The 16,429-nt window shown below is 35.1% G+C and overlaps 2 protein-coding genes and 1 long non-coding RNA gene across 3 annotated transcripts in view; 1 reads left to right on the top strand and 2 right to left on the bottom strand.

Moving 5' to 3' along the window:
* Positions 1-2,952: 2,952 nt before the first annotated feature.
* LOC116170239 (pickpocket protein 28-like) lies at positions 2,953-6,997 on the bottom strand. Its single transcript, XM_031486481.1, has 8 exons — positions 6,869-6,997; positions 6,617-6,811; positions 4,292-4,579; positions 3,812-3,923; positions 3,489-3,765; positions 3,387-3,440; positions 3,140-3,328; positions 2,953-3,092 (listed from the first exon to the last, which is right to left on the bottom strand). The coding sequence occupies exons 1-8, from the start codon at positions 6,994-6,996 to the stop codon at positions 2,971-2,973; spliced, it is 1,365 nt and encodes a 454-aa protein (XP_031342341.1). The 5' UTR covers position 6,997; the 3' UTR covers positions 2,953-2,970.
* Positions 6,998-8,500: 1,503 nt separating this feature from the next.
* LOC116172404 lies at positions 8,501-10,692 on the top strand. The gene is made up of 3 exons (XR_004145652.1): positions 8,501-8,873; positions 9,863-9,921; positions 9,980-10,692. It is a non-coding gene; the product is annotated as an uncharacterized LOC116172404 (long non-coding RNA).
* A 3,692-nt stretch (positions 10,693-14,384) lies between these two features.
* Positions 14,385-16,429, bottom strand: part of LOC116171626 — a 39,087-nt gene continuing 37,042 nt past the window's right edge. Inside the window, exons 3-6 of the mRNA XM_031488575.1 lie at positions 15,116-15,326; positions 14,843-15,060; positions 14,624-14,780; positions 14,385-14,564 (exon numbers count right to left, since the gene is read on the bottom strand). Of these exons, the coding sequence (XP_031344435.1) occupies positions 14,431-14,564; positions 14,624-14,780; positions 14,843-15,060; positions 15,116-15,326 (720 nt within the window). The 3' untranslated portion in view covers positions 14,385-14,430. The remainder of the gene's footprint in view (positions 14,565-14,623; positions 14,781-14,842; positions 15,061-15,115; positions 15,327-16,429) is intronic.

A 16,429-nucleotide genomic window follows, 5' to 3' on the forward strand; every position in this document is an offset into this window, starting at 1 on the left:
CAGAATAGTGACGCGTATAACGAAACCATCTTCAAACGGTACGGTAACTGAGTGTAAAATACAATGTAGGGTAATTTTCGTGTATCGCACCGTTCCAACGCTCCTATTCTTTTATATTAAGGTTTGTGTTAAAGTAGCCGTCAGAAAACCGAAAGTTGCTAAAAAATGCATTGCATTGTTTTGCCTTCGTGCTTACTGGTTTAATAAACAATGAATTGGGGTTTACAAGGCGGTAGAGTAATTGAGTGATTTAGAACTGTATTTAACACCTTTTCTTATTCATTGTTCTTTAGAAAATCGCTAAGGACGAGTGATGGATTCATTTTATGCGCTTATACGTTATGTAATTCATCCATCATTTAAACATTACACTTTTTACACAGGACTGCTATGTTTCTGATGGGTTACTGTTAGCAAAACAAATAGCATCGTATCTTTATTCTACACTTGGGTAAGTTTTTCGAGGTTTTTCAGTTAAGCGCTACTTTAAGATAGACTCGTAGAAAGTGTAATGCACGTTATATAATTCAGAGAGCGAAACGTAATTCAGATGCACATTTTAAAAATTAATAATTTACCGATATTAATACATGTTGAAGGATTTCACAATCTAATTCCCATTCTAATCTTTCAGCCCTCTTTAAGTTCCCGCATGTCATGAATCATTCAAGAATTAATTTACATATAGTAGTATAAAGTTGAAATTCAACTTGTTAAGTTTTCTCGTGTCAGACGAAAAGTGGTCTTTTCAACAGCACTCCAAACTTTTATTACAAAATAGTGCTACAGTCAGAATAAACTGCATATATAACATATTCACATAGAAACTAATTACTTCCTACTTCTTCTTCGGAAACGATTTAGTCAAATCATTAAAGGCGAATATCATTACTCATTAGCATACGATGTTTAAATAAGCAGTGAAGAAGACATTCCGAGAGGCCGTTGCAGAATGACCCATTGCATTTTCAAGTAGATATCTTTCTATGCTAGTAGTCCAGGCAACGAAGGAAAAATAGCGGAAATAATTCATGTAGAAGCAAATTTTTGCACACTTGTAGAGGAAGGTGTTCTTAACAACATACTAAAAGTCCTGAGGGGTGAGGGTGGAGCTAAGGGTGCAGGGGGTGTCTAAAGGTCCTATTTTTCAGTTTTTTGTCAATAACTCGTAAAATAATGCCTCTACCAAAAAAATGTTGGTATACTAAATTAATCTACATAAAATTCTCTATAAAAAAGGTTCTATACACTTTTTTGCTAGGATCAATGCTGAAGGAGATATGGAGGTGGGAGAGGGTGTACAATTTTAGAGTTTTTTTTTAAAAAAAAGAAATGTTTTAAGTTAAAAATAACATGTTTATTGTTAAAAATGAAGTGATTAGTGAATTAATTATGTATCTTGACAATTAAATAATTAATTTTTCAACAATAACAAAACGACAATAATAATATAATTCAAATTTTTTTTGTTAGTTGCAAAATAGTGTAAATGGATAAATCAATGCTCGTGTGTTGACAGGTGTGCCTATTGTTGTGTGCGTCGTTAGAGCCTGAGACGGAAGGGGTGACTGACCTACTCTCCGTACCACCCCTCCCTAAATCAGTGCCAGGTAGTTTTTACGATGACCATTGCTCATTGCTCGCCCTTAGTCAGGTTAACATTAACCGTCTTGGGGTTCGTGAGTTTTAAAAATACGTACCTACCTGGTTTGATTACATGAACATTTCCACGCGTTAAGACTATGGCTAAGAAGTGTTTAATTTGTGAAAGTGAAGTTGAAAGTGATTTGTGTAACATCGGTAAAAAAGGGATAATTGGTTTAGTGAAGGCAAGTGTGTTAAGGAAAGATGGAAAAGGTTCTATACACTTTTTTGCTAGGATCAATGCTCAAGGAGATATGGAGGTGGGAGGGGGTGTACAATTTTAGAAAAAACTTTTTTTTTTTTTAAATAATTAATTTATGTAGATTAATTTAGTATACCAACATTTTTTTGTTAGAGGCATTATTTTACGAGTTATTGACAAAAAACTGAAAGATAGGACCTTTAGACACCCCCTGCACCCTTAGCTCCACCCTCACCCCCCAGGACTTTTAGTATGTTGTTAAGAACACCTTCCTCTACAAGTGTGCAAAAATTGGCTTCTACATGAATTATTTCCGCTATTTGGTATTTTTTGGTCTTCGTTGCTTGGACTATAGTAGTGGTCATTGTATCAGGTCAAATACGGCATTTCGCGAACCAAATTTTTCCGTTGAAAGGGTTGGTACTTAGGGCCCAAGGATGGATTTAAGAAGTGGGGCTCCTCAATGTTTTCAGGATAACTACTACGTCAAGTTTGGTATCGTTTTTTTATATATTGGGGATGCCGAATTCATTTATGGTATCATATTTTCACCGTTCCGAAGCAAAAACATATAAATTAAGTATAGCTACTTGCCAATATTATATCTCTAATTCAATTAATTATTATTAATTGAAAAGAATTTACCTTAGAATGAAGTATTCCGATAGTGGATTCGCACTAAATATTATTAACTCTTCTACTTCTTTCCTCTATCAACGGGTATGCTTGACTAACTATACGAATGCTTTCTTTACAAGTTAAATATCCATTTCGTTAATAAACTGAATAGTCGAAACCAAATCAAAATAAAAGAAATACAAAACAGATCAACTTATGGCATATTACTCCTACACCGCAAATGCTTGATCATCTGGACCTCTTTTCAATTTATTGTTCGTTCCAAACCTGAAAAACTAGATAGAGATTTTAGTTGTACTAATGCCGAATGCGCTATGATCTACTAGCAATCGCATAATATTCGGGTTTTCGCTTACAATGGCATCTTAGTAAGGTGTAGCGTCTTGGTCGGTACCTATATTGCGATGGGAGTGGAAAAACTGGAAATAAACTAGAATCAAGGGAAAATAATCTTTATTAATCCGAAATACATTTCTAAACTTAAATTAGTCAACCTGCCTTTTTCCAAATACGCACCAACAAAAGCGCAAAGTCACGAAAAATACTATTTCAGCTAGGCTCAAAACACTTGCACCCAAAAGAAGACCAGTTGCTCCTCCAAACTGAACTAAACATTAATGTATTAATATCGTTCAGCAACGAATCTTTGTCTACCTATTAGATTGCTTCCACTAAAGATTAGACTCCTCTTGTAACGAATTTCGGGGTACTTTATCAGATCCCATTCAACATTGGTTCCCAAAAACCAATCAGTGGTCTCAACCGAGTCAATTGTGAAGACATATTCATCACAGTTTGTGTCACAACCATGACAGCTTGATATGCCCAACGCCTCTATTTCCTCTTTAAGAAGATGTACAGTACACTAACTTCTACAGTTCTACAGTTTTACAAATAATACCTAAATTTTTAAATAAGCAGTTCATTCCAGCTGGGTTACAAATGGGATCGGGCCCTGTAATTTACGGGTTATTTAGTTAATGCATATAAAGAAGTACATTACCTAGTCTCCTGAAATAGTACGGTGTGCAATTACAAACGCGTAAATAAACTTTCATCCGGCATTCCATGAAGCATAAATGATGACTATAGACGGGAGTGTATTGTAAGTTTCCTTCACTGGTTAGCCTGCAATGCCTCTGGCTTACCTGCAAGTCTTTTACTTCTGGAGATGTGGAAAGGTCTGAGAGTGTTAACTGAAATTTAGAAGCCGTGGCTGCCGGGATATTTATAGGCGTTGAATAATAATCAGGTAATTCGTTATATCCATGAAAGAATATCTAAAACAGAGTTATGTAATTATCAAAATTGAGTAATAGGTTGTACTTTGTAACCGGCGGTCAATTCCATTAGTATTGCAGCAGGCTTTGATATGCTTGGATTGACCATTAGTGCAGGTGGGGTTGGTACTAATTCCAAAGTATTATTTAACCAATATCTAAGCATCGAACGTGTAATGAACTAACTATCACTTAAAGTTAACTTGCATGCACCCGTTATCCTTCGACAGGTTACACATGTTGATCATAAGTGATTAATTAAGGTTGATTTGAAATGATTTGTTGGCGTACAAATGGTTAATAATAGTTTTTCATGGCAACCGAAGGCATAGTAACCGGTTAACAAGTTTTGCTCACTAGAGATCAAACGCACGTTTTGCTAATAAACGAACAATAAAGAGCAAAGTATGCTATTAATTTGATTGTGCAAAAATTATGTAAATGCGTTCTTCTTAAATAATAACCAATAGACGGATCTATGTATCTATCGACGGGTAACGGATGCATGTAGTAAATTCGCTCTTACTCATAGGAATTATACACCGCAATCTCCGAATTATACGTGTAACATAATCCATGCTCAGAGAGGGTCATTACAAATTCTCGTACTTCTCCAAACTTTTGCGTAAATTGATTTGGATCAAAAGGGGCCCTTGAATTTACAACCCATTCTACGTACTTATCAACTTGGAAATAAATAGAATCGCTCGAATAGTTTGCAAAAGCCGAATAGTTCTCAAATTTCCCAAATGCCAGAACCTCCAAAAACTCTGGGAATTTCGATCGTTCTTTTTTGTCAGTAATATTTAATTCTCTGAAAATGCGCAAAGGGTTATTAATAATAGGTAAAACGCAAACACCAGGTAGCTACGACTCTTTGGTAAGTTATTAAAACCGCCCAAAGTCTAAAAACCCGTGAAAATCCTATGATCGACGTACGGTATTAAAAATTAATGGAAAAAAAGCCCAACTGCAGTTCTGAGGGCAATTAAAACTGGAGATCCTCAAAATTAGGTAATAATTTGCTAACTGTAAGTATATTTGGTTAGGGTTGTACTTATGTTAGGTTATTTTCAGAATGTTGACCAATGTATGTCCAATGACATCTGAAATCTGAAAGCCCACCGCCATCTTATCAATTGAAGAACGCCATAGAGATGAGGTTCTACCTTACCGGCAGAATCAGTTACATCGAAGGTTACACCTGGAGATTTCGATGTTCCGGAATTGTAACTACAAGTATACGGAAACCCCTTTGGAGATTAATGTCCCTGTAAATCATCCCGTTATACCTGATACTTTGTTTTTGCCTTTGCGAAGAATATACCGTCCGACAACTTACCGTTTTTGTTGACGATTACTTTTGTTACTCCGAAGTCTCATTCTGTTACTTTGATTACATTGTATCCTCCTTCAGATTAGGTGTGTTATTTTAGATAGATACTAGTACCGTTGCTTTGTGAATTAATTTGAAACCGATAACTAAATTTTTTTTGGTTAAGTTGGTTTGGTTAAGGACTTGGTTGCTGTTGCTTATGAAAAGCACATATTACTGGAGAGAATAAAAACCGGAATGAGCCTTCAAATCCTATAAAAAATTAAAAATTGGGAATTCTAAGACACAAGAGTTGCTATATCATACAACTGCAAAAATACAGGTAATAAAGATTTGAACTTGAGAAGATTTGTTGTCACTCTCTTAATGCCTTGCCTCATATTTTGAGAGAACAAGAAATGTAAACTTTATTTCTGCCAGGGAGGTTATGATAACTTTCACAAGGATTTGAACTCTTTTCCAGATTTTCGTGAGCTCCAGGAATGTTTTTATCGCCTTTCAAATCGGTCCCAAGACTCATTACTATCCGCCCGAGAGGTTTTATGCCAATTGTGGTCAAGTACATTTCGGGAAATCGAGTGGACTATGGGAAGAGGAGAGCTTATGTTAGGGAAGTTTTGCGATCTATTCTTGCTTACAATTCCGGACACTTTTGGCCTCTCAAGTATCTGCTGAGGACACCCCTTCCTCCGGGTACATGGACACAAGTAGACAAATATTTCGGGGCAAAGTCAATCAATCCAAGGCCAAAGCGAGTGCAAGGTGCAATTATACGTTTGTAACGGGTAATACTGTGATTTTTTTCTTTTCTGTCATGATGCGCAAACGAACGAGGAGAAAAAGGAGATGAGAGTACAGACAGACAAATCGACATCATCCAGATTTTGTTTGATTCGGGTTCTTGGTGCTTAAAAACGTGTACAAAAATCCAATGTGCTGGTGACAAAAAAATTCACAACCAAAAAATATCTTTTTTTTTCATACACCAAGTGGCTAACAAGGATTTTGGGGTTGCAAACTTGGTTATAAATTCCCTGTGGAGTTAATAACATATCAAGAAATACTAGCTACGTGTGAGTTTGCTAACTTTTTTGTACATTAATAATTCGATTGGCCTATGGAATCATTTTAAGACAAAAATAACAGTATTTACCGATTGAACTAAATCGTTTAGTTCATTAGATAGTTTAATTAGAGTGGTCATGTATTCATGTACCTATTTTTTATAGAGATGATAGCATTTCATAATAGGCCTAATAGATATCTAAATTACAAGATCTCTATATAGTAAGTTGTTGTTTCATCGTCTAAGATAAATGGCTATAGAAAAGTCGAATTGTGAGTCACAGTGGATGTTAGATCAAACCTAGTTGCCATGCTATTGTACTATGCGATCAAAAATGAGTTGCTGTCGGGTCTTGTTACATGGGAAATAGTACATAATTTGAATTTCCAAAGGCGAATCGACAGCAACTCATTTTTGATCGCCCGTTATAAAAAAATGACAATTCTTACCTGATTATCTTGTCAACACTCTGAGTATGTAACGCATCAAAACATATTGTAGTTGAAGGGAACGTTACGTTCCAGTTCCAATGATCTCTTTCAACGCTAATAACTGTAGGCCTCGTCTGATAATGATCCAGAGCTTCCAAACCCAGCGTAATACTCCATCCTACTGCGGACAAAACTAGCAAAGCCCATAATACTCTAATAATTAGCGTTCATTCAATTACTGCAACTCGCATATACAAAGCAAACTTTTACCTTTCAAACGGACTTACATTCGGTCTGACAATATGTGCAACTCCATGAACCGAGCTTATTCTAGCACAACATAAAAAATGCGATTTAGTACGTTTCCAAACGCTCAAATTTTCTCTTTTTGAATACATTTTCAGATCGTTACCGCGGTTCAGTCGTGCAATAACGAACTGAAACTTGTAATCTCGTTGCTACAATGCATTTGCATGTCACATTACTTTCCAATTAATATTGCGTGCGCTTTTTTCTTTTTGCCGCTTCGAACTTTAAAAGCAGAAATTTGCATTAATTTCTGTTTATTGCCGCGATATCAAGCGAATTCCACAGCACATTTATGGCGGTAATGTATGTGTTTCTCAATAAGCACGAGGTCTTCATGAGACTCTGGGGTACACTTCATATCGATCCTGCTCGAGCTTTTACTGACTTATCTCATAAATTATACAGTTTGTCTCGCTTTAACCCTATTTATTGTTATGATAATGACGAAGAAAAGGTGTAGTTTAAAGGTGGTAAAAGTAAGCGCCTTTAGCCGGATAAGTACCGCTAACAATTCAAAATTAATATCCCCGCATTTAATTGAGTTCGTAGAATTGGTAAGCGCATATACGGCAAAAATAAGAATTTGTTTCAATATTTCTCTAGAACGGCCGCATTCGCTTTCCTTTTAAGCTCAACCCTATCCAGGCGAAATTGTTAATGGGATAATAAAGCAAGTTGTTAGAACCATTTAGCTTCGCTGCGTATATTTTTGCTTGCATAAAGTTCCGCCACTAAATTGCTTTTAGGCGCGCGGAAATCTATGACCAACCTATGCTATAGGAAATACTAATACCTATTATAGTCTAATTACAAAAGGTGTCCGCCAAAGTAAGTGCGTGAAGTTCCTGTTATTCCACTAAATTACAAATGAGCTTGTGTACAAGCGTAGTAAAACACAAATTATTCCCTTGACTCATGGTAAGAAAGGTTTCCCCTAAATTACATAATAGTATGATAAATGTTGTAGTTGTAACTTGTTTCATACCCCTTCGGACATCTACTTTATTGTTCCAATTAATGTTAAAAATATAGATCACACAAAAAAATTACGGTGAATTATAGAAGCGATTCTTCCCAAATTAAATCAAGTCAGAAGGACTTCCTTTTACTTTTTGTTCTCAATAATCATGAGGTATACATGAGTAAACGTTTAATTCCGAGGACTGTCAGAGTCCATAAACTTTTTACAAAAGTTCCTACTACAAGATGAGACACTCTTAAACGAAATAAAGTACCTACACTTTCAGAAATTACCCCATTATACTCCATATCAGGAACGGTGCTTTATCCAACAATTAAATTTGCCCATTTTACTATCAAATATCGGATAAAATGGTTTATCTTTGTTCTCTTCTGAAAAGTAATGAAACAACCAAAAAACAGAAATGGTTCTTGTGTGGACTACGATCGCTGTAGGGAGTAAATTAGTAACAACTAAAAATCGATACAATCGATATTGCGATTGAGTTTGTTAACATGTTTTTCGTCTTCAAGATACTATAGAAGTTTAAAAACCGGACTGGTTGGGATGGGTGGGAGGGGGCCACGGTAACTATAGAGAGAGTTGTTCGATTTACTTGAATTTGTGTGTTTTCCTTTTGGTTTTGTTTGGAATTGCATAACTTTTATTTAAATTCTATCGTTTGTATAAACTATACATATACATTTGTTGTATTTGATTCTGAAACGTGAAATTGCGTGTTAAAATGCAGGGACTTGTAAGTTAATTAACACATGTGTTCTGGTGCTGATAAGAAGAGGTGCAGGTGGTCATCGATGTCCGCAGTATTTTCGACGTAAGAGGGGGCGCATTCCTTCACAGCCGGCGTTATCTAATCTAGTAATTGGCACATTATTTGTAAATACCGGGGAAAGGAGATTATTCTATGGTGGAAATCGCGATCCCTTAAATACGTGAGTCAAGGTAAAATAAGGCTGCTGATCTCAGTTCGCGATGGTGAAAATAGTGAGTAAATTTATTTACGCTAGGTTACTGGCCCTTTTAATTTTATAGCTGTACTACCGCATTACACAACATAAAAGATGATATTATATCGTCAACTGATAAAGGTAAACTAACTTTACTTATTCTGCTAGATTTCAGTAAGGCATTTGATTCAATTAGCCACGAAATACTTTTTGCTATATTAAAATGCTGTGGATTTACACCTAACTCAGTTGACTTAATATCACCCTACTTAGATCATAGAACTCAAAGTGTTGTCATCAATCAAAAACGTTCTGAGGCCCACATTTTGTCAAAAGGAGTTCCGCAAGGTTCAATTATGGGCTCACTATTATTTCAAATTTACACCTCTAAGTTTCTTAACAGCATCAACCACTGCAAAATTCAAATGTATGCTGATGACATTCAGCTCTATTACTCATACAGTCCCGACGCTATTCAAGACAGTCTTAGCATGGTTTCAGAAGATCTAAATAATATTTTCGAAATTTCCGCTAGTCATGGATTAAAACTGAATCCTAATAAATGCGGTGTAATGATATTTGGTAATAAATCAAAATGTGAAATATGTAAACCAATAATAAATCTGAAGTTGAATGACATTTGCATTCCAGCTAAAAACTTAGGACTAATAATGGATAATAACATGAGATATAAGGAGTATTATATCAAAATGCGTGCAAAAATCTTACACGAGTCTTAAGCTTCCCTATCCCCATAGAACGACCTTAGCGATAAGTCTCAAACGAATGCGAGTCTCCAGTTCTTTTAACTTTTTTAATATAGTATATGATCCATGTCTGGATGTTGATTCAAAAAATAAAATACAGAGGGTACAGAATTCATGTCTTAGATTTATTTACGGGTTGCGTAAGACTGATCACATATCCCACAAGCTCAATGATTGTCTCTGGTTAAATATGAATAACAGGCGTACTCTTCATACTACGACTTTTTACCATAAGTTTTTTTTTTTTTTTTTTTTTTAGGTATGGCTTCGACTACTTGGGTCTTCTCGACATTCATACACATACCTTCCAAGTAAAAAGTAAGTATTTTAGAACTTTATATTTTTATACATTGCTGTATATCCCTATTGCTTTCAGGAACTTTAGCACATTCTTCAAGTTTGGTATTTCGTTAAGGTTGCTTCTAACATCTTCCTTTAGGTTAAACCTATCACGCTGATTTACATACTTAACACAATCACAGATTACATGCTTCACAGAGAGATCAACATTACACGCATTGCATCGCGGCCTGGGATCACCCGTCAAAAGATATTGGTGCGTGACATTTGTGTGGCCTATTCTTAACCGATGTATCTTTATTTGTTCATCTCTACGAAAATCTTTCAGGTATAGTTTTTCCTTCACCGATAGTTTAACATGTAATTTTAACCAAAGTACCTCCTTATCTATCTAATAAAATCACCTACCGCTGCGATGTACTTAAGATTTCAAGGTAAAATAACCCCTCCCCCACACAGCACAACCTTTTTTGAGAGATCGTTTTCTTTTAATGTATATACGATTTACAATAATAGCTTACCCAATCGTTTTAAGGAGTTACCTGTGAAGTTTTTTAATTGTAAATATAAAGATTTTTTGTTTAATGAACAATGTACATTTGGAAGATAAATTAGCTTGACACAACTAGATGGAATAACGTATTCAGATAGATATTATTTTTTACAACGCGTTTTTCAGAAGAATATTTACTTGGACTTTGATTTTGTTCGTAGATATATTGAGGTCGGATTGAAAAGCAGACGTTGATCTGAATCCCACCTTACGGTTTAAAACTGTAGTAGTTCACATTATGCATTTATTTTATTTTCTTTTCTTTACACTAATTTTTTTTAATCATTTTTTTACAATTCTCTTTAATTGCTTTTTTAATGGGAATTGTCTCATTTGTTATATGGCTACTGCGTTATTAAATAAAGGTATATTAAATTAAATTAAAAAAATAAAGTCCCCAGTTTGATCCCTTTGAATGTAGAGTAGAATAGTGTAATCAGTTCCATGTACTGTAACTACAATTTTCCAGTTCTAGAAACATTGCGCTTTCTAAAACTGCAGTAGAGTTGACGAGCTTTTTAAAGTATATGTTCTCTTTTAGATCTTCAAGCTTATCGAGTACTATAAGTTAATGAAAGCGTCTTTGATATTCCTTTTGGCGTCTACGTATGTAAGCAAATGAGCTCTCGAATGAGCGTTCGAATAAGCATATGGCCACCCATCATTTTCGCAATGATTTGCTTGGAATGCAACAACCCCTACGGATCCTCGATTCCATTACCTTCCATTATGTATCCTATAGTGCCTAGGTAAGACATGAGTAGATATTAACTTTCATGGAAAGTACGGTTTAAAATATCAAACTAAGGCTAACGGCCTGCATTGATCCACCATTTTGAATGGAAGCTTACGTGAGAAATTATGAGATCTTTCAGGGTTTGTTTTACTTGTCATAAAAAGTTTATCCTCACATTTTCAGCTCATTATGAATGAGTGGGCTGTCTACCCACTATTCGTCCTAAAAGTACTGGGCTAAGAGGATTAGCACGTTCACCTTGAAGATTTTTAAAATCAAACACGATGGAAGTACCTGAACTGAAGATGTAAATTGGCCAGCTACAAATTAAATGACTCTGCGGCTGAAAGCTATTCCAATATAGTAGAAAGTCAGATGCAGTAGTTGGATGACATTTATTTCATCATATTCTGATGAGTCCACAAAAGTAATAGGAAAACTGTGACAAAATTAAAGATTGAATTCACTTTTCAGAATCTTGCACTTGTACAATTAATTTAGTATAAAACGAGCATATATAGGCAACGTACCTTACACATAATCTTAGTATTTAATTCTTATTGTCCAATGTTCGTGGTTTAAAAAAAACATAGATAGGTAGAGGACAGAAAAATTTCTCTTAAGACGTTTTTCCATTGTCAAGTTTTTTGTGTGTAATTTGTCAGTGTTCCTTGAATGACTTTGTTATTAACGTGTCGTTATGCTTTCCCCTGCTGCTAACTTTGATAGGAAACAAGACACAACAACCTCTCAAAATTATTGACCTTTGAAATTACAGTAAAAGTTTAAATTCATTCACAACTTTACTGTTACCAAGTTAATCAACAACAATCAAGGAATTTGTTTACAAGATCATGTTGTGGATTATATCAGTTCACGTATCTTCCAATAATCTACAAGTACATGTTGGATACAGCTCGCTAGGGACTTTATTATCGTCTCTATAAAGAGGGAAAACTTGCAAACCAGTGCAAAAGGAATAAGAAAGCGTAAGGAGAATTGTACTTGTTAAGTTAAGTAAAGTAACTCCTTTGTTATCGATACTGTCGTCCTAGAATAACTTTGGGTTCAATAAGTAACACCTGTAACAGGATAGGATACGAGGATATCTTGTTTAAGTGTGGTGAGTTGATTATCGAGCTGCAACATTCAAGCGATCATTAATAATTTTATGTCATGGAAGGTGAAAAACTGTTATAGCTATAGCCGTACTTACGCAACGTATCCTCTAGTACAGCATCTGACTAAATGCGAAAACGCTGTGTTTAAACAAATATTAAATATGACGCTTTTCGCTTCCTTTAACATTTTATTTTCCACGAAATTACAAATGGACTATGTCATATAATTCAAACCTTCTACCTTCAGAACCAATTTTGCCCTTAGTCCTTACTGCTATTGCATTTCGGGCAGTAGCTTATATAGTGTAGTGTTCGACGATGCAGTAAACGTAAATACTACCTTAAATAAGCGTTCAATATTAATGTGATTATATTTGCGGTTTTTCAATACTTTACCATCTGATTGTTCCATGGACTCCCTAATTGGTAACACATGTCACAGAGACCACCCGGCTTTGAAAGTGGGACAGAAAAAAAAGAGATTTAGTGTGTGAATGCATTATAGGTAAGAAAGTAAATTTTACATCACTTTTTAGAAGGGCAATGTAACTGAAAGACACTATCCATCCTTACTGCTATTGCATTTCGGGCAGTAGCTTATAGTGTAGTGTTCGACGATGCAGTAAACGTAAATACTACCTTAAATAAGCGTTCAATATTAATGTGATATGTTTAACACGCTAATGCGGATAATATTAATATAAATGATATGCGGCGATTACGCTGTATTGTCTACATACATTCATTCGTTGCGAGATTCGATTTTATTATAAGTAAAATGAGTAAATTTATGCAACTTATTGCATGAAATGAAACGGTTAAATAACGAAATGAATATCGCAATTAAATCATGGTATATCTCGGATGTTATTCAATGATATCGAAACTTGGCAGCCTTTCATTTAACCATAACCCTTTGAATACTTTTCTCAATGTTCCCATTTTTTTACTACCATAACCAAGCCTCCCCGCCTTAAAAAATGTAAGTAGCTGCGTTTATCTTTCGTCACTGCCATTAGCAAAATTACTTGTTTACTATCCCCTTATAACGCCAGTTCTCATAGTGCCAGAAAAGTTCAACGTTCGTTTCGCTGGTATATTTAGACAAATATTACAAAATTATATTTCATGAGCCGGACAAATTGACCAAACACCCCCCTCTCACCATACAAAAAAAATAGTCAACCGCCAGTATGACCGTCAGACCTTTATACTCGTTTGTTGTAGAGCAAAATACGTACCGAATTTAATTTAATATCTTTGGATCTTCATTCAAAGGAATTTAATAATAATTAACAATGATTTATTAAAGGGAGAAAGTTTATCCACTACATGTATGTGGGGAAACTAAAACACAACCGACCCCTAGTGGAAAACTGGCGGATACAATATACAATTTTAGATTCATAAACATTTTCCAAATTTGGTAAATTATAAATAAATACCCGAAAAGCTAGGTAACGGTAATTTTCTTATGTTTTATGATAGCCCAGAGGAATACTAAATAAGAAACGCGTGTTCTAGCATTTTTGGGAGCATAACGAAACATCTTGGTCTTTCAATTTATTTTGAAAAAAAATGTCTATTTCCGTACCCTTTACCACCCTACCACGCCTTCTATTGACAAAATACGTGAAATTAATTGAAGGAAATAATCTATTCGTTAGTTTCTTTTTCGGATGATCGAATATTTGGATGTCTGAATAATTTTTCATCTAAGAGACCAATGTGGGTACTTATGGGTAAATTATGGATATGTTGTAGACGGAAAAGTAAAAGATTCAGCTTATACAAGGAGTGGCGGTTGGAAACAGATTAATAAATTTTTACCAACTATGGAATATATCATAAAGTTCTGGGATGCACCAGCATCTAGGATTCAGCACGTAGACGGAAACTTAAGCACAAATTACACTTCATAACAGTTGTTGGCAATTCAGAGCGCGTTTCGAGAGTTATATGCATGAATGACAATCAACTGCATTAATTTAAAAATGCTGGGCTACATGAACAGTAAAACGATTATAACCCACGATCGAAAACTGCCACTTTTTTAACTTGAAAGGGTAAATAAGTAGAAAAAATACTTTATTATATACATAATTCTTTCTAACTACCTATATGAAAAATAAATTACGAAAATTAATAAACATAAACGTCCAACTAAAGGAAAATATAAATATGAGTTCGTTGTGCCAACCATTAGTGGAAGAATGGGGCGCATCACGTTGCATAGCCTCCGAATGCTCAGCTGCAAACATACGTATAATATAATAACATATTATTCATACACATAAAATTTAATCGTACCCTCTACGACTACAAGTCGAGCTGATCCGGGCTTGGCGGAAGCTTGCGTGCAAGTATACGTTCCACTGTCTTGTGGTGAAACCTCAGCAACTCTTAATCTACTAACGCTATTAAGGTCCCTATAGTCCGTTTCGACGGAAATCCCTCCCCGTCCGGACTGAAGATATTACACAATTATCACGTAGTTTATGTAACTACCGTACCTTACATTCAACTTACATCGAAAGATAACTGCCTCCCCTCGTGAAACCAATGTATGTGGGGTTGCGAACCAGATTGAGACACAGGTGTCCTCCAAGAAGGCGATGATGCTGATATTTCGCAAGTAAATGTTATAGGAGTACCGACCCTTGCGTAAACTTCCGGAGGTCCCTTTATACTTGCCGTATAGATCCATTTATTAGTAAAGTGGAAGTTATCCTGTATCTTGAGTGTATCTGTAAGTTTGTTTAGAACTGGAGGCCTCTAATAAAGTTTTGTTAGAACTCGTACCTGACACGGTTAAATTAATTGCGAGACTCATTTTGGGATCCGTGTTTACTTGGCATTCATATCTGCCGCTATCAGCCAATCGCACTCCACGCACCCTTAATCCCCAAAAATTTGTTTGAATTGACGAAACTGACTCGAATCGATTGTCGGCAGAGAAAGTGAGCTCCCCAGATGTTAAAATGTGTAAGTCCTTCGTGCGGATCCAGGAGACCTGAAATAAATGCACAGAGTTAGGAAATGTTTTCGCATGAAATTAAAATTAAACGCCGGGTAATGGAATTGAATATCCTACTTTCGTAAAGCATTTATAAAATGGAATTGAATTAAACATTTGATGCCTTTATAATAGTAGGTAGGCATTTATTTCTACACATTAATTATCATATAAGGTTTGTTTGTTAAACATATACCTACAAACGCCAGACTTTTTAGATGGATCTAAATGAACATTGCATAAATCATACTAGGGTTTATTGAACATATAAACTGTCAAACGATTTTTTACAAAAAAATATCCGTTTAATTTTTCACTTTCTCCTATTGGATACAATCCGCTTATTATTGCTATTAGCGTTCATTAACTAAAAATTCACCTCATTACTATCATAAATTAAATTTGTGCACTTTCTAAAATTGCCCAATGAAACATAATAATTATGTGTACGAGTATCGGCAATCTGTATAATTCATCAGGTATTCTACTAATATATGCAATGCCTAGGGAATGTATGCAATTCTGTTTAGGAAATATTCATAATGGGTGGTCACGTTTAAAATTTTTGATCTACTACACCATCCTTTGCAGAGATACGAGTTTTTTAAATTGACCTTTCTGAAGGACCATGTATTACTTACAACAAAAAACCAAGGATAATGTATAGTCGCGTTTCAGGTCTTAGAAGGAATTCACCTAAAAAAATAAAATTTTATTCTGTACAGTTTTGGCTCAAAATTTTGAAACTTTGTTAAACGAAGAGACGTTTCAAATCCCTATTTCATATTGGTTTTAATAAAATGCTTACGGTTAAGTATAAGTATGTAATTTGGATAAGACTTCAAAGACCGTAACTAAATCGTCTATATTACGCTAAGGACAATTAATAAAAAACAATTTGGTGTACTGTAGAATAGGTAATAGAGAAATCTTTAAGTCCAGCGCCAATAACCCGACACGGAAAAATGATTTCATGAGACTTTAGTCTAAGCCAAGGTAAGCATTTTACGCCTCTTACACTTAATTAAGATTAATTTTACTTTTCTGACTGTGATTATGGCGAGACGCCAAACGGCTATTACGCTTATTAGAGGAATTAC

Source organism: Photinus pyralis, unplaced genomic scaffold (assembly GCF_008802855.1).
Source record: "Photinus pyralis isolate 1611_PpyrPB1 unplaced genomic scaffold, Ppyr1.3 Ppyr1.4_LG5, whole genome shotgun sequence".
Classification (NCBI taxonomy): domain Eukaryota; kingdom Metazoa; phylum Arthropoda; class Insecta; order Coleoptera; family Lampyridae; genus Photinus; species Photinus pyralis.

What these genes read in the sequence shown, in the direction of transcription:
- LOC116170239 (XM_031486481.1), bottom strand. Translation starts at nt 6,996, where the DNA reads ATGTATTCAAAAAGAGAAAATTTGAGCGTTTGGAAACGTACTAAATCG. An exon ending in AATGTAAGTCCGTTTGAAAG is followed by an intron (nt 6,812 to 6,868) that starts GTAAAAGTTTGC and finishes GCTAATTATTAG; the next exon opens with AGTATTATGGGCTTTGCTAG. An exon ending in GCGGTGTATAATTCCTATGA is followed by an intron (nt 3,924 to 4,291) that starts GTAAGAGCGAAT and finishes TTCGATGCTTAG; the next exon opens with ATATTGGTTAAATAATACTT.